Raw genomic sequence first — 26489 nt, 5'->3', positions numbered from 1 at the left:
TAGGATTTAGTTGTTCTTATTTCTGAGTCAGGATAGGTCTTCTGGGTCTAGCAAAGTCTGAATGTATAGCCCCATATTTCCCTAAGTCTATTTAGAAAAATACACATCTATTATACATTTACTGGTATGTATTCTTGTAATTGCTTTGTTTTTCAATCATGTCTGACTCTTCATTTCTCCATTTCTGGTTTCTTGGCAAAGCTATTAGGACAGTTTGCCACCCCCTTCTCCAATTTATTTTGCATATGAGGAACTGAGACAAACAGGGTTAAGTGACTTTCCCAGGGTCACGCAGCTAATTAGTGTCTGAGGTCCAATTTGATTTAGGAAAATAAGTTTTCTTGATTCCAGGCCCAACCCTCTGTCCACTGCACCACCTAATTACCCCCTTACTGCTATGTAATATTACTGCTCATTTCCTATTACTATATGTTCTAATATAATAAGGAAGAATTTACAATAGAAGCCAGATCTCCTCTCAGATTCCCAAATTTAAACTGAACTACTTATTCAATGGTAAGTCATCAATACACATCATTTTTTAGTTTGTAGAAACTGAGGATGAAAATTGGATTTTTCAAGGTTTCACTAAAAACCACTGCTCAATTAGCTCTTAAAGAATAATTGTTTGGCCACTCTACACTGTGAAAGTTTTTCAGGGAAATAGAAAGTCAAATCATAGAGAAGAGTGATAAATGAATAAATGAAAAAATGTGGATGCTTGATTCAGAGAATCTGAGAGACAGATGGAAGCTGTGAAGAAGAAGAGAAAGCATGGGAAATAAGAAAAAGTTTGTGAATTATTATGAGCTTGATGGAAAAAAAAAGGGTAGAAGCAGTGGAAGAGGGGATATCAGTGAGTTTATAGGAAAAAGGAGACTAATTTAAATATTTGGCACATATTAGAATAGAATGCTCTCAAAACACTCATGGTCCCATGGAGGAAAAAAAAAAAGGAGTGAACATAGCATGTGTTCATTTATATTTAATCTCCATAGTTCTTTATTTCTGGATGCAGATGGCATTTTCTATCCAAAATTTATTGGGATTGCCTTGGATCACTGAATCACTAAGTCTTTCATAGTTGATCATCACCCAATCTTGGTGTTACTATCTATGATGTATTCTTGGTTCTGCTTGTTTCACTCAGTCTCATATTCTTGTAAATATTTCCATATTCTATTATTCATCATTTTTTATAAAACAATAATATTCTATTATCTTCATATACCACAACTTGATAAGCCATTCCCCAATTGATGGGCATCTACTTATATTCCAATTCTTTGTTACTACAAAAAGAGTTGCTATAAACATTTTTACACACAAGGGTCCTTTTCCTTCCTTTATGATTTCCTTGGGAAACAGACTCAGTAAGGGCACTTCTGGGTCAAAGAGTATGGACATTTTTAATAGCCCTTTGGAGTAAAGTTCCAAATTGCTGTCCAGAATGGTTGGATCATTTTACAATTCCACCACAATGCATTACTTGTCCCAGTTTTCCCACATCCCCTCCAACATTTATCATTATCTTTTTCTGTTATCTTAGTCAACCTGAGAGCTATGAGATGGTACCTCAGAGTTGTTTTAATTTGCATTTCTCTAATCAATAGTGATTTAGAACATTTTTTTATATGACAATAGAAGACTTAAATTTCATCATCTAAAAATTTTTCATATCCTTTGGTAATTTATCAATTGGTGATACACTGAACTTATTTTAAGGTACATGTAATAATTCATATTTGTGGAACTTTACTTAACTATTTTATTTAAAAAAAGATATTAACAGAAATCTATTTTCTCACTGAGGAATCACCTCACTGAGGAAATAATGAAAAAAATTTGTAATGAATATTCATAATTAAGCAAAACAGATTTCCTTGATAATTATATGTAAAAATGTGTCTCACTCTGCACCTTACTCTATCATATAACATAAAGAATACCATGATCCATTACATGTCTTTGTATAAATGTATAAATGTGTTATTATATTTTTTAAAATGCCCATGATATTGGCATAGAACTCACCTGAAAGTTTTAGCTCTACATTTGATCCTTCAATAAATGTAGCATTTACTTTGCTACTAGTTGCATTAAACCAGTCCACAGTTAAAGTTGCAGGGTGTCTTTTCCCTAAATACTCATAATAGCCTTTCCACACTGAGTTGATGAAAAATACATCAGAAGGAACTGAAATAAAAAGTAAGGAAATATATTTAAGAGGATACCATCATAAACTAAAATCAGTCATTTATTTCTCTGCTTTCTACATTAGAGCTCTTGAACCTAGATGTCACAAAGAATGCCATTCATCCACTATGAGGGTCCAAAGACAAGTGATGATTATGATGATGACCACAATGATGACAACAACGACTACAACAAGAACAATACTACCAACAATAATTTAACTTATTTCTGTGCTCCTCACCATTACATGTGCAAATGAACCTAATAGTATGGTATAATTTCAAATAAGATGTCACAGTCTTCTAACAAACTCTTTAGATCTAATTTTTAGATCAGCAGTCATTGAATCTGACATTCTACAGTGTATAATTCAAAAAATGACATAAAGATTTTCAAAGGGAAAAGGTCATGCTTTAAAAAAAATCATCTAAAGGGCTGGTATGGAACACTTTTTTTTTTTTCTTCTGAATTAAATATAGTGAATGGCTAACAGATGTAAAAATGAAATTCATATAAAGTTTGAGATTATTTAAATAAATTTCCATAATATATGTAAAAATTAATGATGTAGATTTTGAGGTGTGGAATTTTCAGTGAGTATGAAAATGTCTATTTAGCTAATATTGCTCTAAATTCACCAAATAGCTGGTATTCTTAATAGATTAGTGTGTCTACACATTGCACAATCTTAGGAATTATGAAAAAAATGTTGGTACTGATTCAGAGAAAAGCATATAAGAGGTCATTTGCAAATGAAAGTGAAAAACAATGTTTTTAATATAACTATACAAATATGTGAATTTTGACTTTGAAAAATTGTTAGCTGCTGACTTTACATTTGCAAACCAAAGAAGGTTTCTCAGTGTTTCCACGATTTTAACTAGTATTAAAACTCAATTTGGCTCTTACTTGCATAAATAGTGCAGAAAACTTATTTATGAAACCTATAATAGATATTTTTTTAGAACCATGTCATGAATCTATGGTTTCATATATCTTAATACCGTAATACCTTAAAACAATATCATCTATCAGGAATGTTGAAAAACAATGTTTCTGATGGCACTAAAATTGGAATATAAGATAGTTGATGCCCCTCACAACTTGAAATTTTGCTTTAAAATAAATATTAGAGGAGGGAGAAATATTAGTGGGCTCTCTTTAACTGGATTTTTTCCTTGAAAAAGACAGCTTTCTTTAAGAATATCAAGAGTGTTAACACTCAGAATAGGTCAATGTTATTGAAGAATAAGAAACATTTAAAAAAATAAATTATTTTTAAGTTCTTTTGAAGGCAAAAGAAAATTCAATTAGAGGAAAGGCTGTTTCTTGAGAACATGGGACCCTGAGAAATCAAAATTATGCTACACTAATTAAATTTCCTTTTCTCCTACCAGGAAGAAACTCTTCAGAGTGAAGAGGAAGAAAACAAAATATTTGAGGCAAAATAAATCCAAGATAATAGAAATAATTGCTATCTTCAATGAGTTCAGGTGATGAATTCTAATTTTATATATATATATATATATATATATATATATATATATATATATAAAATGTGTGTATATATATATAATGTATGTATGTATATATGTACATATATATGTTTTTATATATATATATACATATATTTTCCAAAGTATTTGAAGAATTCTTGGCTATAAATATAATATTCATTTATGAAAAAGTTGGAGATAATGAGAAACATGCCAAAAGACACAATATAAAGCTTTTTTTTCAAGCAGGAAAAGCTAGGAGATATCTCAAAATTATAGGCTGCTGTGCTTGATTTAAGATTCCTGGAAAAATTCTAAAATTTGTTATTAAAAATATGGTGTATAAACACTTAGAAAAAAAAGTAAAAATGAGTAAGTATAGAGACAGGATTTTTATGAACAAATTATTTTAAACTAACTTCATCCTTTTGTTATCAGGGTACTATAAAGATTCATCAAAACAATGCTATAAATATATTATACTTGGATTTTGGAAAGATAATTGGCAGAGATTGCCATGACATTTTTGTGGATAAGGAGAAGAAATAATGGATAACTTGTAGGACAAGGTTTGAATTTGTGATTTTATTGGTATAGGGAACTCCTATGAAAGGAGGTTGTCTCCAGTTTTAAAATTTCTTTGAAATTTGCATTTTTAAAGAGAGTTGTTTAAAATTCAGACACTAACAAATTGCTGGGGGTCAAATAGTATTTTACAGAAGTAGTACTTGGACCTGGGTCTTATGAGCTTTAAAGACAACTCTATTAACCATACCATGTTGTTCATAGATAATAGTATAATTAACTCGACTTGGAAGTAATTAAACAAAATCGAAAGAATAGCGATTAAAAATTCAATTTCAACGAAGGAAAATCTCCAGAAATGCAATAGAGAGTTTTTCTTAGCCCTTCAGTCCTCTTTGTTTAAAATTTTGTATCAATGACTTGGCTGTAGGCATGCTCTTTCAGATAACATAAAATTGGAAAGAATGGCTGGCTAATGAAGTGGATGAAAGATTCAGGTCCAGAAAGATCTCAGTAATAGTCTAGAGTAAAAGGATGATAACAGGGTGAAATCTACTAGATATTTAAATCTATTTATTAAATTAGTCCAAAATTTTAATTATAAAGGTACAATAAGCAGAAACAAAGTTATCTATAAGTTTATTGAAAGATAACTTGAAAAAAATTTTTTTAAAAAGGGAGCTTGGAAATTTAGTGAGCTCTAAGTCTAATTGCATCATCATCGTAACATAGCAACTTAATTTGTGACATATAAAAAAAAAAAGATTCTCAGCCCCTAGCATTTGTCTTAGGAAACAAAATATAATAGTTCTCATTTTGTATTCATTTACCAATTGTCAGCATATTTGATATTGTTATTTGAAACACTTTTTAAAAATCCAATTAAGATAAGAATACATGTTAACAGTTAATAAATGTTGATTGGTTGACATTTACAAAATGTAGCATATATGGAAGGGTAAATTAAATATGAGTAGAGAATTAGAAAGCATGACTTGTAAAAATCAGCCATATTAGAGATAATTGGTCTGGAGAAGAAAAGACTTTACAATGACATGATATCTGCCTTAAATATATGAAGGGTTGTGATATAGATGGATAATTAGAATTGTTTTACTTGTTTCCAAAGGGTATAGTTAAGGGTCATGTTTAGAAATTATAGAAAGCCAAATTTCAGCATGATTTCCCAATAGTGGTAGCTTTCCCAAAGGGGAAGATATTAGATTTTAAGGCAATAAATTCCTTTTAGATAGAGATCTTCAAATTGAGCCAGAGAAGACCACACACGGAGCGTATGGTAGAGGGGATTTTTCTTCATGTATACATTTTATACCTAAGCTCCCTTATAATTCTGAGATTTTATGATTCTATCTTGAATTTTACTTTTCCTTAAAAACTATAGTCATATTACTAATGCTTTCCTGGTATCCCCAATATAGGGACATATATATAGTGAGATAATTCATTTTCTTTCTTTCTTTCTTTTTTTTTTTTTTTTTTTTTTTTTTGCTGAGACAGTTGGGGTTAAGTGACTTGCCCAGGGTCACACAGCTAGGAAGTGTTAAGTGTCTGAGGCTGGATTTGAACTCTGGTCCTCCTGACTTCAGGACTAGTGCTCTATCCACTGTGCCACCTAGCTGCCCCAAGATAATTCATTTTCAAAAGATTCCCATTAAAGGAGAAAGTCTAAGGTACTTTGTGCTGTTTTATAACAGCAAACTGTTATTTATTTATTTTAATGTCTTAAAGCTGTGGAGAGCTTAGAGTTCGGAGAACTGACCTGCCCCTTCATTTAGACATGGTCCTTAACAATTTATTAATTAGTCAAGATAAACAATGATATTTTCAGATAAACATGCCCTTTGCCTAAATCATAATACACAAACCAATTTCCACTATTCTATATATGTGGCTATAAACTAATGACCAATAATGTATTTCAAATGAGTGGTTTGTAGCTCTGCTTTTAGACTACTGGACTATTTATCTAACTTCCTGGAAACTCATAGTATATCTAGAGTATATATAAAACAAATAAACAAAAAAAAAATTACAATAAACTTTGGGTTATAAGGATTCAACCAAAGTATTGATTGTAATATCATTAGTCTTTCATTAGTTTTCCTTAAATATTCATTCACTTATTCATCAAGAAACACTTATTAAGCATGTACTAGATATACAGCCCTGAACTTAAAAAAATGTAGACATTATCCAAGAAAATCATAACACTATGAACAATAAATATAGAATCAGAATGTGTTGACTATTGATGGACACTAGCTAGAAACTATTAGCAACACTATAAAGGCATTAAAATAACAGAAACAAGTAATCATCAGATGTCATAAATGAAAGTGATCTTTCATAAGATATCAGAGCTGGGAGGGCCTTTAGTATCATCTGAAGCATCATCTGATCCAACATGCAATTTTGAAAAGCAAGAAACTTGGGGTAAGTAAAAGGAACAAGAAAGCTTCCCTAAAAGTAACATTTTAATAGACAATAAGATGAACTTTTTTATTATTAGAAGGTATTTAATCATCTCCTAAATAATAAATTTGCTTTCTATTGCTGTCGCTAGTTGGATATCTTGCAACAGTGACTAACTCTGATTTATTAGGAGACCACATAGGCATGGTGGAATTATGCTGGAAAAAAAATCTTTTGTCATGTTTAAATTTCTAAACACCATTAAGACACTTCAAGGTGAACTAGTCTTTCTGATGCCCTCTGCAACTCATGGTTTTGAAAGTGACCCCTGGTAAAATGGAATGGCACAATTCTGTATGAATCTCATTCCACTCTAAACTTATTTAGGACTGTACTAATTATTACTTCATATCATAGGCATTAAAATAATATTACTATTGGCAATTTTTTTTCAAAAAGTATATTCTATATTGTGTGGATGTGTGCTTTTATGTTATTAGTTAATATCAGGCATTAATATCAGTTCTCAGTGAAGTCTCATAATGAAAGAAAAAGATTCCTCTTAACATAGCCACAAATATCTAGAAGACTCAAACAACAATTTTGCTTTGGAGGTCAGAGAATGTCATTCTAATGCTGCCAGCATAAGCAAGCTGTGAATAAATATTTTTGAAGAGGTTAATTTTTAATTACACTAGGAAATGTGAAGAAATCCCACTGACAATTCTTCTCCTCTATTTTCATAAATTCAACTTTCCAATTTACTTAAATGATGTAAAGTCAGCTTAAGGATGAGTCTTTGAATTCTGATGTATGTAATAATGATGTGCAATCTTCCTTACAAGGCTCTCCATTATAACACCTTGCCTCAGAGAGACATTATTTCCAACTCTGTCTATAAAATGCCTAAGACCTCCTTGAATGAAACATTTTGCAATATCCAAATGTTTGTTTTTTAGGCAAATGGTTAGGTAAGCACATTGCCATTTTGGGAGTAAAAGTTGCAAAGTACATTTATTTTAAATTAATGTTTAATTTAATCCTCTCAGTGGAGAAATGGAATCATAAACTTTTATGTTCAAAAATATAATCATTATATGGATATATGTATTAGTAGAGAACAAATCACTTAATTTTATTTAAATCTAAAACTGTTCTGGTATACAAACCTGGAGTTTTAGTAACTGTTTCATTAACTTCTCTCACTCCTTTACCTACAAGTAAAAAGACAAGTTATCACTTTCAAGAACATATGTAATTTTGAATATTGTTGAAATAATGCTCAGGTGAAGCAAGTGTCCTTTCTCCAGACTGGGTAAATTTGTGAAATAATTGAAATCGAAAACATGTTATCTGCTTAAACCAATAATTTTACATTTTGATTTTTTTTTTGAGCAGGGCAAGGAAAAAGAGGTGAATTTAAAGGAAATAAATAAACTCTGATCCAAAGGATAGTGCTTCTATTTAAGTTAGAATGCTACAATAGAGAGCCTTGTAATGAGGGTGGCTTACAAAAGACACTTTACCAAAAATGTGTGCCCAAAATTAAAAATTAAATTAAACCAAATTTAGAATAAACCAAATTTATTTTGAAAAAAAAATGGCACAAAAAGACATAAAAATGAATTTACACATGAATGATTAAGGAAACTGACTTCTCTTTTTAAACATTCAGGGTGGACTCTCAGGTTAGTTTAATTTAAAATCTCCAGTCTTTAATTACTTTCTATTAAAATGTGTCATGCTTTTTCATTGTCTTGTTTCTATTTCTTAGGGGAGAAAGGTAAAAGCAATTCAAGACTTTTGAACAATTCCTGTCTTGGGTATTTATAATAGGCTCCAGGAATCTCAATATAAAGCCACAGATTTTACTTAATTCTGAAATATTTATTTATGTGGTTCAGTATTCAATACACATACAGTATAAAATTTAGATGTTTATTTTCACTTAAAAAAATAAATATTTTCCCTAAACCTTTTATATGTAATTTATCTGGTAGAATGACTTTCTTAGAAAAAATATCATCTCTTCTTTATTTGAAATAGAGCAGATAATAAAATTTACATATACACTTAACCCATGCTCTTATTTTATTAAATCAGTGTGTATATATATATATATATACACATATACATATATATATATATATATATATATATCCACTTCTTAATTATGAATGCATAATAAGTTAGTATAGATTCCCTGGTGGAGGTTGATTTTGCCACAAATGTGTAAGCTATTCTTTATATCATAGTGTGCTTTTTTTTTTTTAATTTAGAAAATTATTCTTACTCCATGATCAATGACTTACTTTTACAAACAGGTGACTTTCCTGTCCATTTCATATCTGGTTTACATGTACGGTGCTCAGATCCACCCGCAAGAAAAAATCCAGGATGACAGGTATATACTAAAGTATAACCAAATGTAGGAAGATCTATTGCTCTCACATCTGCATGGGCTGGTGTCTCCGGCTGTCTGCATGCATGAGCTGGAATAAGTTTAATATTATTAGAAAGTACTAAGGTAAGCATTATAGCATATTAAAGACAATGAATTTTTAAGGCTTAAGATCTAAAGACATATGAAAATCAAAATGATTTTTTTACTAGAAATGGATATCAACTTCATATTTCATATTTCACTAAAAATAAAATGGGGAAGCAGTTATAACAAGCAAAAATTTCTTTTGTACATATCAAATCCATCATGTCAACTATCAAACATTATTACTAAAGTTATAATTCACATATTGAGATGAAGAGATTACTAATAATTATTTCATAATATATTACTAATTTTATTAGCCATTTAGAAATAAATCCCCCAAATTGAAAAACAATATATTAAAAATCATTGTGAATTTTGTTTTATTAATTAAAGGATCATTAGTATTCGAACATTACCTACAATAAAATAGTACAAAGTTTTTGAATTTGCCATGAAATAAAATTGTAATGGGAAAATTATATATAACATGCCCCATTTGAAAGATTTATTTTCTCATTTTTATTCTAGTCATTCATAGAATTTCAAATGAATTTATAATTACATATGAATTAACAAACATCTATCAAGTACTTATTCTGCATAGGCCATTCTGCTAGATCCTGTATATAAAATGATTGGTAATTTATTAAGTATTTACTTATTGTCAGACACTGAGAAAGAAAACTGTTCTAGTTCTTAAAGATCTTTACATTTTAGTGGGTGAGTTTAATCTAAACATAAGTAAGTAAATTTAAAGAAATACAAAAAATTTCAAGAAAAAAAAGTATCACAATAACTGGGAGGTTAAGAAAGATGAATCTAAGGACCATCTGAATTCAAGATGGGGTAAAATAAATTCCATGCATAGAGCATAGATGACCTATGGAAAGGCACAAAGGATGCAGATGAAATGTCTTGTAGCAAGGTAATTTGACAAGAATGGATAGTGTATGAAGGGGAGTCATGTGGAATGGGATAGTAAAGGCAGTTAAGAGATAGATTGTAAGGAGATTTTAACGGTCAGATTTAGGATTTTGTATTTTACACTAAAGGCATTAGTGTAAGGCATTAGGAAGGCATTATTTTGGAAGATTGGGGTGAGATCTATGTTTTAGTTATATCATAATATTTTGGAAATTATGTAGAGGCTGGAATTAAGAAGAGATATTTTAGATGAAGGGGATTAGTTAAGATGCTATTGCTAGGTAAGAAGTGATAAAGGCTAGTGTTAGAGTGTAAAACAGAGTATACCTATATGTATAAATGTTCAGTGATGAAGAGAGCCATTTATACTCAGAGAGAGGACCATGGGAACTGAATGTGGACCACAATATAGCATTCTCACTGTCTCTGTTGTTTGCTTGCATTTTGTTTTCTTTCTCAATTTTTTTTTCTTCTTGATCTGATTTTTCTTGTACAGCAAGATAACTGTATAAATATGTATACATATATGTATAAATATATTAACATATATTTTAACATATTTAATATGTATTGGACTACCTGCCAGCTAGGGGAGGGGGGAAGGAGGGAAAAAAATTGAAATAAAAGGTTTTGCAAAGGTCAGTGTTGAAAAATTACCCATGCATATATTTTGTAAATAAAAAGCTTTAATTAAAAAAAAAAAAACAGAGGTTAGCTAATACCCTAATTAGTATACCTATTTTCAGTCTCTCCCCATTCTAATTCAGCCTTTAAAGTTGAAAACTAAATCAACTAAATAAAAAAGCTTTTGATGTAAAAGTCTTATTTCTTATTCAAAAACTTTTGGAGGATTCCTGTTGTCTACAGAACAAAATCCTTTATTCTCAAATTTGCCCTCTCTCCCCCACCTCCATCTAACAAATCTTACTGTTTCATAGATTTTATTTCAACCTATTTCCTTTCATTCACTCTGCACCCCTATTTCTTGATCTCACTCTTCCTTATCCTACATTCAGAAATGCACCGACTCTGTTTCCCAAGCCAATAAATCACTTTCTTTATTTCCACTGGAGATCTTGAAACAGAGAATAATCACTTGTCAGATATATTATATTGTGGAATGTTTTTGAATTGGAGTAAATAGATCTAAAGCTCTTTTTAAATTCTCAAATACTGTTATTTTTTTTCTCTACTATATCTATGAAGCTTTCCATGAATGCTCTCAGTTGAAAGTGAACTTTCCTTCTTTAAATTTTAAGAGCATTTTTTGAAATTCTATTTTCCTTATCACTTTTTAATTTTATTATACTTGTATTTTTAAACTAACGTATTTTCTCTATCAGGTTGTAAGTTTTTTTAAAACAAAAAAATTTGTTTGTATTATCGTTGCTGTTGTTTTTAATCCTCATATTCTGAACCCTTGGTAGATATTGTCCAAATTGAATTGAACAGTGAGAGATACATTCAAATATTAGTATTGTGCAGATATTATGCTAGTATTTGAACAGTAAATACTTCTAAGAAATGAGCTATATAATACACCTTCTTTTGACCAAGGGGCAAAAAATACAATAGCTGAAGTTAATTACCCTAGATGTACAACTTCTCATATGTATACTTCCACTAAAGATAGATAGTTTCTCTTTTAATAACATAAATCATACTTACGAATACATTCAGTCTGTATGCCACTCCACGTTAAATTAGCAAGGCAAGAGCGTGTTGTGGAACCCTGAATATGGTAACCCTTTCTACACCTAAAAAAGACAGTGCTTCCAACCTAACAAAAAAAACAAAGAAAAACCTTAGAGAAAAAACTTGAATTTAACAGACAATTAACACTTGAATGCTAATCAATAGTAGCATATTATATATGACACATTGTATATTATTTACATAATGAAATGCATATATATGCATATATATTTATACACAAACACAATGACAATTATATAAATTTTTACTTTATATTTCAAGGCATTATCAGATTTATTTTATATATTATCCAATTTTAAAATAATATATTTTATATTTTATTTTCTACTATCTTCTTTCTGTTGGTAATAGTTCTAATATATTTTTTGTTCAAAATTATACTTTTTTAGAGAAATTCTTCTACCATTCTAGCTTGCCTTCTATTCTACGTAGCAATCGATCAATAGAAATTTATTGAGTCAGCTATATTTGACGTACTGAAGCTCAAGGATAAATGCAAATTGAATTATAGATACTATTTTATTTAAGGAGTTTTTGTTTTGTTTTCCTTTTGTAAAAATATTAATTCCTTAATTATATAAAGGAAATAGCAAATGATTTAAAACAAAAACACTTTGCTTCAAATTCTAGACTTGCCACTTACTATATGAGTGACCAGGGATTGGTTGTCTTCCCTTCTTGGACAGCAATTTTTCTATCTGTAACTTTAGGAGTTTATACTCTATTATCTTGAAGGACCTTTGATATTCTAAATTTTCTCTGAGTGGAAGCTGGTAGATTGATTTCACAGAAATATATAAGAAGTTCTAAGGCATGCTCTCTCATATACTCTACTGGAGTCAGCTGTTTATTATAAGCAAAATAGAGATTGAGTTAGAATCCTACCTTTGGCCCAATTCTGACCAACGTGACACAGGACAAAAGGCCTAGGTCAAGATTAATAACAATAGAGACACTGTGTTTAGAACAAGGGAAGTCTGTCTCATCAGAGTTTTTCTGGTGTTTTATGATCAGTATGGACTGTTCCATTTTAAGAATGATAAATGGGAATGCCTTATAGAGGTTAGAAATCAGGATGGGGAAAAGGTTAAAGATCATGTTATTAGAGGATCAGCTGAAATACCTAGAGTTATTTAGTGTAGATTAGATAGAAGGATGGGGGCATAGAAAACTCACAAATCCTTGTAAGGTTTATGTGTTTTAAATAAATGAGTCCTTGCCTAAGTATAAACATTCATTAACAGCTGTATCTGACAGTAGATTAATAATCTGAGAGAAGGTAAATTAATAAATAAAATAGGCTATTTCATTGTCTATTAAAATACTTGTGAATCTTGTAAAATTAATCATAGCATTAATTTGTTGTATAAGTAGATTTATAAACAAAGGAAATGAATTTAAATTCTGTATTAGGCTATTTACTATCTGTACAATCATGAGCAAATCTATTTGTATCTCTGAACTTTAGTTTTTTTATATATATACAATGAAGATAATAATTCAGATATCTCACAGGAATGTTTTGTGGCTCAAATGTAACTCTGAGTATTAAACTCTTAGGGAACTGTGGTTTAGTGGTATGAATACTGGATTTGGCCTCAAAATACCTAGCTTTGATTCCTGGTTCTTCTACTTTCTACCTATGAAGCCTCTCTTAGCTAGAAATTTATGATCTAATCAATCATTATTATTTCCTTCTTATATAGAGTGATTATTATTCATTCTTATTTCCATATTTTTTGTAGAAAATTGTACCATATAAGATTGCTATAAATATTTCACTATTATAAGTAATAGATTAATGGAAGAGATGTTGATTGTCATGACCTTAAAATAAAAAAAAAAAATTCTATCAACAAATATATTCAGCAAGAAGTTTTCTTTTTTTTAATAAAGTTTTTTTTTTATTTTCAAAACACATGCATAGTTGTCAACATTCACCCTTACAAAACCTTGTGTTCCAAAATTTTTTCTCCCTTCCTTCCCCTCACCTCCTCTAGATATAAATGATCTAGATACTAGATGGCAAGTAATCCAATCTATATCAAACATGTGCAATTCTTCTATATATAGTTCCATAATTATCATTCAGCAAACAGTTTTCAATGAGACCATATGATTTAATCCCAGATTTGTTTCAGAAAATCAGAGTCAATGGGGCTAAATTGGAATCCCACAATTGACTATAGGGACTCTATAGGAAAACTTCCTGCTTTGAGAGGCAATATTCCTATTGAATTCCTATGCTCAATCCCATATGATCCTTATGCTAAAAAAAGATCTTAATCAGTAATTAATACATCAGTTATGTTTACTATCTCTAATAATTGTTTGGCAATTAATAGATATTAACAATAGAAAAGCAAAAGAAACGTTACTTCTTATAAAAACTGAGTAGCTGAAGACTACATCTGGCCAGGAGACATCCTGACAGGATACTCCCATTGTTTTCTACCATTGACTCCCTAAGGCCTCCTCTCATTACTTCTATTTCTCTCTCAGCCTACTTTCTTCTTTTTTTATCCTCTGAATTAGCAGAGCCATTAGAGAAATACTACAATGGAAAGGGTACTGAATTTGAAGTCAAGAAAGCCATAGATTCAAGGCTCTTTTTCTCTTCCCCTCATCTCCTTTTCTATTCTATTTTCTTATCCTGCCTTTAACTGTATCTTATCCTACCTTATTAATGGCAATTAAATTACTATCTTTGTGTAGATAATTCCCATATCTATCTTTTATATCTATCCCCTTATCTCACTTTTACTTTTATCTTGAGCTTCTTCTACATTTATTACATTACTGTCTTCTGGATATTTCTACTTGAATGATCTACTAAGTATCTCAGATTCAATATCTCAAGAATTTATTATTCCTTTCCTAAAGTTTACTAGCTATGGAATATTTGTTGAAGGCTACTACCATTCTTCTAATCCCCTACATTCACAACTTCAGAGTCATGTAAGAACTTCCCTCTCTTTTTAGACTCAAACCTATTAAATTGCTAAATCTTATAAATTATTTAATTATTTCTCTCATGTTTCCTTTTCTACTTTGAAACTACTACCACCCCAGTTCAGTACCTTATTGTTCCTCAAAATGATCACCAGAACAGTCTTTTCATTAATTCCCTTGCTTTTAATTTTTCCTCTTTCCAATCCATCCTAAACATACCTGCCAAATTTATATTAATAAAGGAGAGGGATGATCATGTTCTCTTTACATACTCAGTTCTCACCTATCTGATCTACATATATTTTCTCATGATATCTTTTTCCTTCATATCTTTCCACAGACTCATCTCTATGATTGAAATGTTATCTTAACCCTGGTTCTTGCAATCCTTTGGGTTTTTCAAAGAACTAGTTTGTGTCACCTCTTACACAAGATTTTTCCTATTACTGTCAGTTATCATTGTGCTCACTCCCCTTTCCCAAATATCTTGTATACGTTTGCTATTTATTTATATAGATATCATTTTCCCCATTAAAATGCAATCTTTTTGAGGGTAGGGATGTATCATTTTATTCTTGTATCCTTAGTCTAGTACGTAACACATAGTAGGTACTTATCAAATGCCTATTCAATAGTCCTGACTATGAAGTTATTCTTATATTGGAGAAAATTAAAATAAAGTGTATAGGTATGTTTATGTATATATATTTATATATCTACCTCATAACCTCTAGAGCTGTTCTGCATTCCAAAATGTGGGGTACCAGGATCTGTACAAGTATTGTGAGCTGGATCTGAAATTCAGATATGAAAAATATTATCAAATTCAGTTATTAAATATGAAAAGGAATCCTCTTTTATAAAACTGTTTTATAAGTTTTAAGAAATTCTGCCTTTGCCAGTGTATAATTTTTCTTACTGAAAAAGTATTTATCACAGAGAAAATATCAATTCAAATAAAATTAAAGCAAAACTATGTTCACTCTTTCTTTAAAGTTTACTTATTACTTAATACTTTTTTGTCAGATTGTAAATTGATTGTCTGAACTGAAAAGTTACTTGAGTTACTCATACGATTTTAAAGGAAAGAAATTCATCTTTTAGCAGAAAGTACTATGAAAACCATTGAAGAAATATAAGGTAAGGATACTCTAATCTCCATTCATTTTTTTCTATGCTGAGCCATAAATTAGTGATTTTTAGAATATTAATATAATTACATAGCTACAGACATATAGGTATGTTATTGGAACCATGATTTCACCAATATTATTATTTACTTCAATGGTGAACCTATATATACTTTTCTATCCAGTGACAATTTCCCCCCATATATTCCCATTAATCTTCCATAATGTGAAATCTTCATGTATAGATAGTCCTGATGAACATTTTAGTAATTTGTAAAAACTAATTACTTTGGTGCTATATTTAGTAGGCTTGAATTATGGCTCCCTTTATATAAACCCTAATTATAACTTGAATAGCATTTATGTTTTCCCCTTCTTATTCTTCAAGACTTCATAAATGACAATAAGATAAATATTAAAGGTTTCAGGACTGAAGCAGATGGGAGCCCAACATGTGACATTTTCCCCAAATGTAGCACTTGAGCAATCAAAAGACCTTTCAGCTTCATCATTATTTATACTCTACAGCTGCTAATGGGAAAATGGAAGAGAAAGCATCTTTCGAAAAAAGCATCAACTAACCTCTTGGGGAAAAACAAATTCATCCCCAACATACTTACAACAGTAACAATTAAAACCAAGTGATAGCAAATTCTTTTAACTTTAAAAAAGTTAGATCTTCAATAACTTTATTTCTGCTCCAGAAATATATACATAATCTATCTACACACACACAAAATAATTTTTATTTTAAAAGGAGACATTCTTCAATGGCTGGTAAAATCCAGGATCTATAAGTGTTTACTAGGGAAATATATGTTGTCATTTACTAGTGGTAATAAAAAAATATAAGAACCAAATATAGAAATAGAATAACAACACAAGAGATAAGGGAGACTTCATTTTCTACAAAAACAAAGTCAATTTGGTAGCAAAATGAGTGGGCCTTTAGGTTCTCCAACTTAGTTTATTATAGTCATAACCCTAATCAAAATTGTATAGTATCCAAATACCCAAACCTTAATGCCAGAGAAAACCATTAATAAGGCCAAAAGACTATATATAACACAGTATAATAATAAGACTTTGATAAAATATGATATGGTACATGAAATTTCTTTATCACAAAATAACCCATATTATATTAATTCATTATTACCAATACAAGTAGGCTGTATTCCACTCCAGGTACCATCTGCTTGGCAGATTCTTCTTGAAGAGCCCACCAATATAAAAGGAGATTTGCACTGGAAGGAGACTTCAGATCTGTAGGTGAAGCTTTTGCCACTAATTCTCCCCTCAGCAGGGGTGCCAGGATCACCACAAAATACAGCTAGCAGAAAAAAAAATAAAGAAATAAGTGGAGAAAGCACTTAGGGAATTGGAATACAATTTAAACAAGCTAATTTGTAGTTTAATGTTAACCATTAAGCTACAAACATTAATCTATCACCCATTTAACCCTAACAAACTAGAATGGGACCAAAAGAACACTAACACTACAAACCATAGCTTAATATTAGACTGCCTAATTTACTTTGGGTCAGTTAAATATAGATTACAAAATTTAATGTAAGCTTTATATGTTCCTATTTTTCACAAAAGGCTAAAGAAGTTGCTATTTATGTTCCAATTAAAGGATATTCCATGCCCCATTTGTAAATATCTAATACTCTACTACAATTTGCAAGGGGCATTGAATTAATACTCACTCAATAGAGCACTGAATCCTGGGCCTGTGAAAGAAGTATCTCCCAATACAAGAACATGATGGAATGACTTGGGACTCATGCATTTGTAGTATTGTATAGATTAACAATCTCATGCAGGAAAAAAAGTGGATAAAAGTAAAATATGTTTCTCTAAATAACTTACGCAGACACTGTGGAACATCACCTCTCCACACTCCCTGTCCTTCACAGGAAAGAATTGCTGAATTGGAAAGCTGATAGCCCTCAGAGCAACTATAGCTTATGCTGGCCCCCCAGTGGTAATCCGTTCCCTCCACTTTTCCATATTGGACTTGAGGAGGTTGACCACACATGACAGCTATTTCAAAAAGACAAATAACTTTCAGGGTTACATAGCCTCTTATCAAAAATGAAACATTTACATTATTTCATATTTTAATTCAAACTCATATGGCAGTTAGTGCATATCTTTTGATGATAACAACCAAGAAAATATTAAAAATCAATGCTGATTAGATTTTCAATAAGTTGATACTTTTAAGAGAGAGATTCCCAAGTGAGCATGAGCACGTGCGCGCGCGTGCATACACACACACACACACACACACACACACACACACACACACAAATACACATACACAAACATACACAAACTCCCTCAATTTTGTTTTAGAGATTTCTCTAGAAATTCTCTTCAAGCTGGAAACAAAGACTGAAGCAAACTTTTTGTTTCTCTGAGGGGAGTAAATGGGGAAACATCATCAAACCTAAATCATTTAATCCCAAAATTAATTGGGGAATAATAATTATGTTATAGGATATGTGTCTGGTCCATGTCGGTCTTATTTTTTGATTTATTGTCATTATATCATAAAAGGAAGTAATTCATTGAAAAAAACAGCAAATTAAAAAAATCTTGGTGACTTTGGGAATCTTACATTTCTTTTAAAGATAGAAAATTCAATCAGTGATCTATTAATTTATTCAATTGTTTGTTCATTCTAAAAAATTAAAACACAAAAAGAAGTTTGAATGCCCAAAGGGAAGTTGCTAAAAGAATTATCACTTTAGAATCATACTCTATCATTAATACTAAAGTTATTATTTCCTCCAAAATGCTATGTAGCTATTCTTTATCCATTTGTACACTACCATATATGATGACAACAGAAAGACATTATGTGTGCCCATAAGCGCGCGCGCACACACACACATACACACACACACTTTGGAAGAACATATCCTCCCTAGCAGAGAGGATTTAAAACAGCAAAATTTCTAAGCAAAAAACAAACAAAGATTTTATAAACTGTGCATGAGAAAAGCCCATGCCACTTCCATAGAACTTTACCTAGTTGATTTTTCTTTTTTGTTAAATAGTTTTCTTAATTGGATAGACATCATTGAAGATACAAACTGTTACTCTTTTAGCTTTATTAGTGATACACTATAAATAATAATAAAAATTTGATTGTGGCTTATATTGTATATTTGTAGAAGTTAAAAAAAAAATACAGACCTTTGCAGACAGGTTTACTCTGATTCCAAGTGCTCTCTTTTGTACATCGAATTGTGGAAGCACTAGCAGGTTCCATTAGATATCCTGGATTACACTGATAGCTCACAGTTTTGTTAAAGGTAAAGTCATTTCCAAACTGAATACCATTTGCCAAGGTACCTGGATCTCCACAACTTATAACTGTAAGGAAAAACCAAAAGCAACTTTTTGTAATGTCTTTCTTTTTTCCCCTAAATTCTAATTTCTATTGTTTTTGTTTTATTTTTTATAGGTTTTTATTTACAAGATATATACATTTTTCATTTTTTCAGCATTGACAATTGCAAAACCTTTTGTTCCAATTGTTCCCCTCCTTTCCCCCCCTCCTTCCCTACCCCAGATGGCAGGTAAACCAATACATGTTAAGTATGTTAATGTTTATGTTAAATACAATAAATGTATTTATGACCATACAGTTATTTTGCTGCATAAAAAGAATTGGACTTTGAAATAGTGTACAATTAGCCTGTGAAGGAAATAAAAAATGCAGGCAGACAAAAATAGAGGGATTGAGAATTCTATATAATGGTTCATAGTCATCACCCAGAGTTCTTTCGCTGTGTGTAGCTGGTTCAATTCATTACTGTTCTATTGGAACTGATTTGGTTCATCTCATTGTTGAAGATGGCCACGTCCATCAGAATTGATCCTCATATAGACTTGTTGCCATGTATAATGATCTCCTGGTTCTGCTCATTTCACTCAGCATCAGTTTATGTAAGTCTCTCTAGCCCTTTCTGAAATCATCCTGTTGGTCATTTCTTACCAAACAATAATATTCCATAATATCCATATACCGCAAATTATTCAGCCATTCTCCTGATGGGCATCCACTCAGTTTCCAGTTTCTGGCCACTACAAACAGGGCTGTCACAAACATTCTTGCACATACAGGTCCCTTTCCCTTCTTTAAGATCTCTTTGAGATATAAGCCCAGTAGTAGCACTGTTAGATCAAAGGTATGCACATGTAATGTCTTTAAATGAAAAATATTAAAAATTTTTATTAAATAAATAATGGTATATCTTCAGATTATTTTCTTTGAAATGTTATGAAAAATGGGAAAACATTGTTTTATATATATATGTACATATATGTGTGTATATGTATGCAATTATATATATGTATGTATATAATTTTTAATTATTTGAGAATTAGAAATAGGCTTATATTTGAAAAGGTTCTTCACTATTGTGAAATATTGCTTTTTAAACCTGGATCTATGTCCTTTTCTAGGTCCTGTTGTAATATGAATTATGTCCACACACATAGATGATTGAGGTTATAGCTGCAACAAGCAGCAGCCACAATTCAGAATGTTTTGTTTCATGAAGAGATAAATTGTCTATACAAGGAGGAATTTGGGGCATTTGTCTCATTATTATCATACTCTCAACAACTGGCCTAGCTCATCACAAAAACTAACTTTGAGGATAAATCTGGAGTTTTTCCATTTGTTTTTAATCCACATATAAAAAAGTATTTGTAGTTGCTTTTTTTGTGGTAGCAAAGAATTGGAAAATGAGTAGATGCCCATCAACTGGGAAATGGCTGAATAAGTTATGGTATATAAAGATAATGGAATACAATGGTTCTATAAAAAATAATGAACAAGCTGATTTTAGAAAGACCTGTCGAGATTTACATGAACTGATGCTGAGAGAAACAAGCAGAACCAGGAATACATTGTACACAATAACAGTAAGGATGTGTGATGATCAACTATGAAAGACTTGGTTCTTCTCATTGGTTCAGTGATCCAAAGCAATCCCAATAGACTTTGGAAATAAAATGCTACCTGCCTCTAGAACAAACTAAGGAAACTGAATGTGCATGCTATGATCACTTCTCTTTTTTATTTTTTAATCTCTCCCATGGTTTTTCCCTTTTGCTCTGATTTTTCTCTCCCAACATAATTCATAAAGCAATGTGTATTAAAAATAAATAAAATTACTAGAAAAAATAAATTTATTTTTTAAAATGTAAAGTTTTAAACTGGTTAATGAATAAAAATTTTTGAATTGTAAAAAAAAAAATTCTTTTCTTGTCCACTTTTCAACTTAAAGAATGAAACAATGGAGGAAATTCTATGAAAGCCAATGTTCATTTTATTAAATAGTCATTTATTAAAATTCATCTTAATATTCTTAAGACGGTTGGGTAAATAAGGGCCTCACCTGTACAATCAGGAGCAGTGCCAGTCCAAGTCCCATTGGCTGTGCAATGGCGAGTCATCAGCCCTGATGTCTTATAACCTTCCCAGCAGGCATAGATCACTGAGCTGGAGAAGAGTATTCCATCACTGTTTATTATCATGCCATTGGTAGGGGTGCCAGGATTTCCACAAGATACAGCTATCAGAGAAATTGGAGACTCAAAATTAATGAAATCATTACTGACACTGGGACTTTAATTGACCATGTTTTTAATTTCAAACCATCAACAATAGGACTTCTTAATGGACCTGAGATGTATGTATTAGAGCTTCATTTTCATTAAGGAGTAGAAAATGTGAAAAACAGACATTCTTATATACTCATACTCCCAAACTATATTTTTAAAAGAAAATTAAATATAAGAAAGAAGAAAATAACTTTTTTGAGATTCAAATGAAATGTTATAAGATAATTAAAGTTAATTTTATTATTATAGTAGAAAGAACACTGAATTTTGAAGTTTGAATCCTTAGGTTCGAATCCTATATTAAAACATATTATCTATCTTTTTGAATTTAGGGAAATTCCTTAAAACTGTAAGCCCCAATTTTCTTATTTGTAAAATCAGGGGGTTGGATTACGTGGCATCTTAGGGCCTTTCAAGCTGAAATCTATAATTCTTTTGAAATGAAATAAAATATACCCAATGTAAGAACACAGTTGAACAGGTTTTATATATATATATATATATATATATATATATATATATATATATATATATATATATATATATATATATTATATATATATATAAAATGCAGTGTTGCAGAAAGTATTTGTTGTCCTTGGATTAAAGATACCTGCAGCTTTTTCTAAACGGTTACTTTAACCCTGCTGCTTTAGAACAAATAGACAATTTAACATTTAACAATTGTTAAGTTTCTGGTCAGTTCCTCTTTGCTACTCCTGAACAGTACACATTTTCCTACTCCAATAATCACTCCTATCACCTGGAAAAGGAAATGGTAAATCACTCTTTGCCAAAAAAACTCCAAAAAGGGTCAGGAAGAGATAGACATAAGCTTGTGAAAATGGAAAGGTTAATGACTTTACTAATCACCTTGATTTGTTCAAACTCTCTACTATCCAGAAGATACTAGACTGAGTGGGAAATCAGATAAAACAGAATATTCCTTAAGTTGGGTATATCAGAAGTTGTGTTTTTTTTTATAGTGTTTGTCCATCAGAAGTTCTTTGCAATATTGGAATAATGAATCCAGAACTTCCCTTGCTATGCCAGATAACCAACTCAGACTCCCACTGCCAAAAACAACACAGCCCAGAGATGATGTGATAAGCCCATTGTGTGATAACACCCATCTCTCTGTGATTTTTGTCTTTATAATCCCTGTTACCTATGCTCACCATGAGCACAGTTCTAACTGTTTTCCCATGTATACATGTCCACTTATTTAGGAGGAATAGAGTCATAGATATCATACAAGTATTTATCTTTCTTATAAACAAACTGGGAGAAAAAGGTTAACAATTGAAAAATGATTAAACAGCAATAACAACAACCAGATGAATGGTAATATTCTTCCACATCTTCCTTTGTTATTCATGTTTGATTTTGTTTCCCTTTACCTCTCCTATGAAAGATGTTAACTTTTTTATCCTAAATTGCAACAGAATACTGCTAAGTGGATCTGAAAGGTTATGAAAACCAAATCTGTCCCCTAGGAAACAGAAGTTGCTAACACTGAGTAGTTTTCCTAAGCACATTGTTTTTGGGGTTTTTTTTTTTTTTTCAGTTTAACAACTGAAGTAATCTGAAATTTATTTAGTGGATTCAGGTAATAGGTAAGATTATTCTCGGGTTCTCCATGAATTCAGGCTGAGAACTACTATTAAGTACATTTCAATCCGCAAAGCATCTATTAAGTATTTATTGTGTGTCAGCCACTCAGCAAACCAATTCTAACATAAAAACAAAAATTAAAAGTTCCTCAAATGGTTTGCAATCTGCCATTACTATTAACAAAAGCATAACTAAATGAAGGAGGTAGATTTCTGAAATCTAATTAGACCATATTTTAAATGAAATAGGGCTACTGATATTTATTTGTTATTGTTCAATTGTTTCAGATGTGTCTTGATTCTACATGATCCCATTTGGAGTTTTCTTGGCAAAGATATTGGAGTATCTTTAACCCAAATAATGGTTTGACATTTCCTTTTACAACTCATTTTACAAAGAAAACTAAGGCAACCAGGATTAAATGACTTGCCAGGAGTCACAGAAGTAGTATCAGATTTGACCTCAGATGAATCGTCTTGATTTCAGGTCATACACGCAATTCAGGTGCCATCTACCTCTACTTTTTGATTTTTATAGGATTTTGGAATTGGGAGTGACCTTAGAGTTTATTGCAAACCTTTAATTTTATACATTAAGAAACTAAGAACTCAATTCAATGCACCACTTATTAAATACCAATTATATGTAAAAGCTGTGCTAGACATGACAATGTGTAGAGAGAAAGGGAAGAGAATAAGCATTTGCATAGCACCTGCTGGGGGTGCCAGGCTTAAAATTAAAAAAAAAAACTTAAAATTAGTTTTAAGTGCTTCTACAAATATTAGTTCATTTAATCTGCACAAAAACTCTGGGAGTAGGTACAGTTATAATTCTTGTTTTACAGTTGAAGATACTGAGACGATTTGCTTTTTTTTTTTTTCAAGTGACTTGTCTGAGACAATCTGCTTTTTTTTTTTCAAGTAACTTGTCCAGGGTCATACCTCTGGATATGAACTCCAGTCTATATGATTCTGGATACTGCCTTCTAACTATTTTGCCTCTTTGCACAATGAAACAGCTCATTCCATGAAGATATTTATATTTTATCGTGTGTGTGTGTGTGTGTGTGTGTGTGTGTGTGTGTGTGTGTGTGTAAATAAATATAATTTGAAGTGGAAGTTATCAAGAAAGACTTTCTGTAGCTGATTGCACCTGAGCAGAATTTTGTTAAGGAAACTAACAGGTAACAGTGAAGAAGGCATATGTATATTCCTACAAGAATATGGAGGTAAGAGGAAGAAGTACAATTTGTCCACTTTCACAGAGGTAGTGAGCCGAAGAGCCAGCATTCCTACTCGTGTACCTGAGGCTCCAAATGTAGTATTATTTCTATTTTCATTGGGAATTCCTATTCATAATTCAATGACTCGTTTTGCCAAAGGAAAACTTTTGTTTTGCTTTGTTTTTCTTTTTAAAAATGAGAACACATGTATTAGAATCCTTACAAAGTGTTAAGTCATTAGAGTTGATAGAAACAATGCTTATGTAATTGGTTCACACATTAGAGCTCACACCTTTAAGAGAGTTTACATATTAGAACTAATACATTAGTTCACAAGTTTGAGAGATTCAGTATGAGATATCCAAGTTTACACCTCCCACAATCCCACTCTCTCAGAGGAGGAGTCAACCTTTGGGTTCACACTTTTTAAAGATCATCTATAAGAAGCTCTCAGTCTCAGCGAGGGTCAGTTGGAGATATTGAGAGCCACAAGTCAGTGAGGAGACTTCGGAAGATTCACAAGTGAGAAGTCAGTTGGGGAGATTGAAAAGCCAGAGACTGCAGTCAGGCAAAATGAAGCATTCGGAAAAGGAGAGGCTGAAGTTGGCAGAGAAAGAATAAAAGATTGGATTTTAACTCCTGGCTGTATTCGAGGGGATTATTATTAGGAACCAAAACTAAGGCTGTCTCCAGAGAACCTCCCCAAGAAACCTACAACCAAAGAAAGATCATATGCAAAATAAGAGAACACCACACAAGTGTAAATTAGTTTTGAAAAACATTTTGGATATGATTTTTAGTAAAGTCCATTGTATATATAGTAAAACAATTATATTTTGATGGCATCTTCAAAATAATGAAAATTGTTACAACTGTTTTAAGTTCTTTGTAGTCTATGTATAGTAATTCAACTCTTTTCTAGAAAGATGTGGAGATTACCTAGAAACTTTCTGCTGGACCAAAGTAGCACAGGCTTAATATTGCAGAGTGTTAGTACCATAAAGCTATCCCTGGTTTTCTGAGTATAGTGTTTGTCTTACATTTGATAGTTCAGTGGATAATGTTCTAGACCTTGAATCAGGAAGATTTCAGTTCAAAATAGGTCACATATATTTACTAGCTTTATGACATTGAGCAAGTCACTTATCCTCTGTCTGCCTCAGTTTCCTCAAATATAAAATGTGAATAATAATAATATTCTCCTCCCAAGGTTGTTGTGAGGATCAAATAAGGTAATAATTGTAAATCATTTAGCATAGTACCTGGCACATAGCATTCATTTTATTGGTTTGTTTTCTTTCCTTTCATGTTTTTTGTGGGTTTTTTTTCCTAATTTTTTTCAGTTATATGCAACTCTTCATGAACCAGTTTTGATTTGGGGGAGAGGGGGCAAATATACTGGAATAACTTGTCATTTCTTTCTCCAGATCACTTTATAGAATAGAAAATTGAGGTAAACAGAGTTAAGTAACTTTCTCAGGGTCATACAGCTTGTAAGCATCTGAGACCAGATTTGAACTTAGAAAGATGAATTCCACCAACTCCAGACAAAGCACTCTATCCACCATGGAATCTAGCTGCATATAGTAAGAACTATGCAAATGTTAGTTCTTTGCTATTAGTGCCTACTTGTAATGGGCTGAGGCTTGAGTTGATGCACTGAGGTCCCAAGCACGTGAGGCTAAATAGTAATTGGACCACACTCTATTAATATATAAGCTTGAGGAAAGAATGGCCCCCGCCCACTCTTTGTGCAAGTCCTGATGTGTTGTATAGGAAATGATGATTTTGGTGGGTGGAGGCAGGGGAATGGGGAGGGAAACGGAAAGAGAGACTGCTGGCTGCCATCTTGTCACAGTTGCTCACATTGCTATTGCGACCTCCTTTCACCTCCAATTCCCTTTTCACCTGCAATCTCCCTTCACCTCTGCTGGCTGACTTCCTGTCACAGCTGCCCATATTGCTATCGCAATCCTTCTTCATCTCTTCACTTAAATAAAGATTGAAGATTTTTCCCTTAACCTGAATTCCTGACTCCAGCTGATTTTAAATACGCGGTCATCACACCTACTTGCCAGAATTGTATGGCTCTTAGATAAGATTTGTAAAGTTCTAAGCATAGTAGGTCCTATATAAAT

The 26489-nt window shown here is 31.4% G+C and overlaps 1 protein-coding gene across 1 annotated transcript in view; it reads right to left on the bottom strand.

Annotated features, from left to right (window-relative positions):
• The window catches only part of CSMD1 (CUB and Sushi multiple domains 1), a 2716069-nt gene that overhangs the window by 14109 nt on the left and 2675471 nt on the right, over positions 1-26489 (bottom strand). Inside the window, exons 58-66 of the mRNA XM_051975995.1 lie at positions 21290-21466; positions 19074-19253; positions 17739-17912; positions 17023-17196; positions 15454-15527; positions 11734-11845; positions 8963-9142; positions 7820-7864; positions 2035-2196 (exon numbers count right to left, since the gene is read on the bottom strand). Of these exons, the coding sequence (XP_051831955.1) occupies positions 2035-2196; positions 7820-7864; positions 8963-9142; positions 11734-11845; positions 15454-15527; positions 17023-17196; positions 17739-17912; positions 19074-19253; positions 21290-21466 (1278 nt within the window). The remainder of the gene's footprint in view (positions 1-2034; positions 2197-7819; positions 7865-8962; positions 9143-11733; positions 11846-15453; positions 15528-17022; positions 17197-17738; positions 17913-19073; positions 19254-21289; positions 21467-26489) is intronic.

This window comes from Antechinus flavipes, chromosome 2, assembly GCF_016432865.1.
Source record: "Antechinus flavipes isolate AdamAnt ecotype Samford, QLD, Australia chromosome 2, AdamAnt_v2, whole genome shotgun sequence".
Classification (NCBI taxonomy): Eukaryota; Metazoa; Chordata; class Mammalia; order Dasyuromorphia; family Dasyuridae; genus Antechinus; species Antechinus flavipes.
Note: the sequence above shows the minus strand (reverse complement) of the source record. Positions and strands in the feature narration are given on the sequence as shown.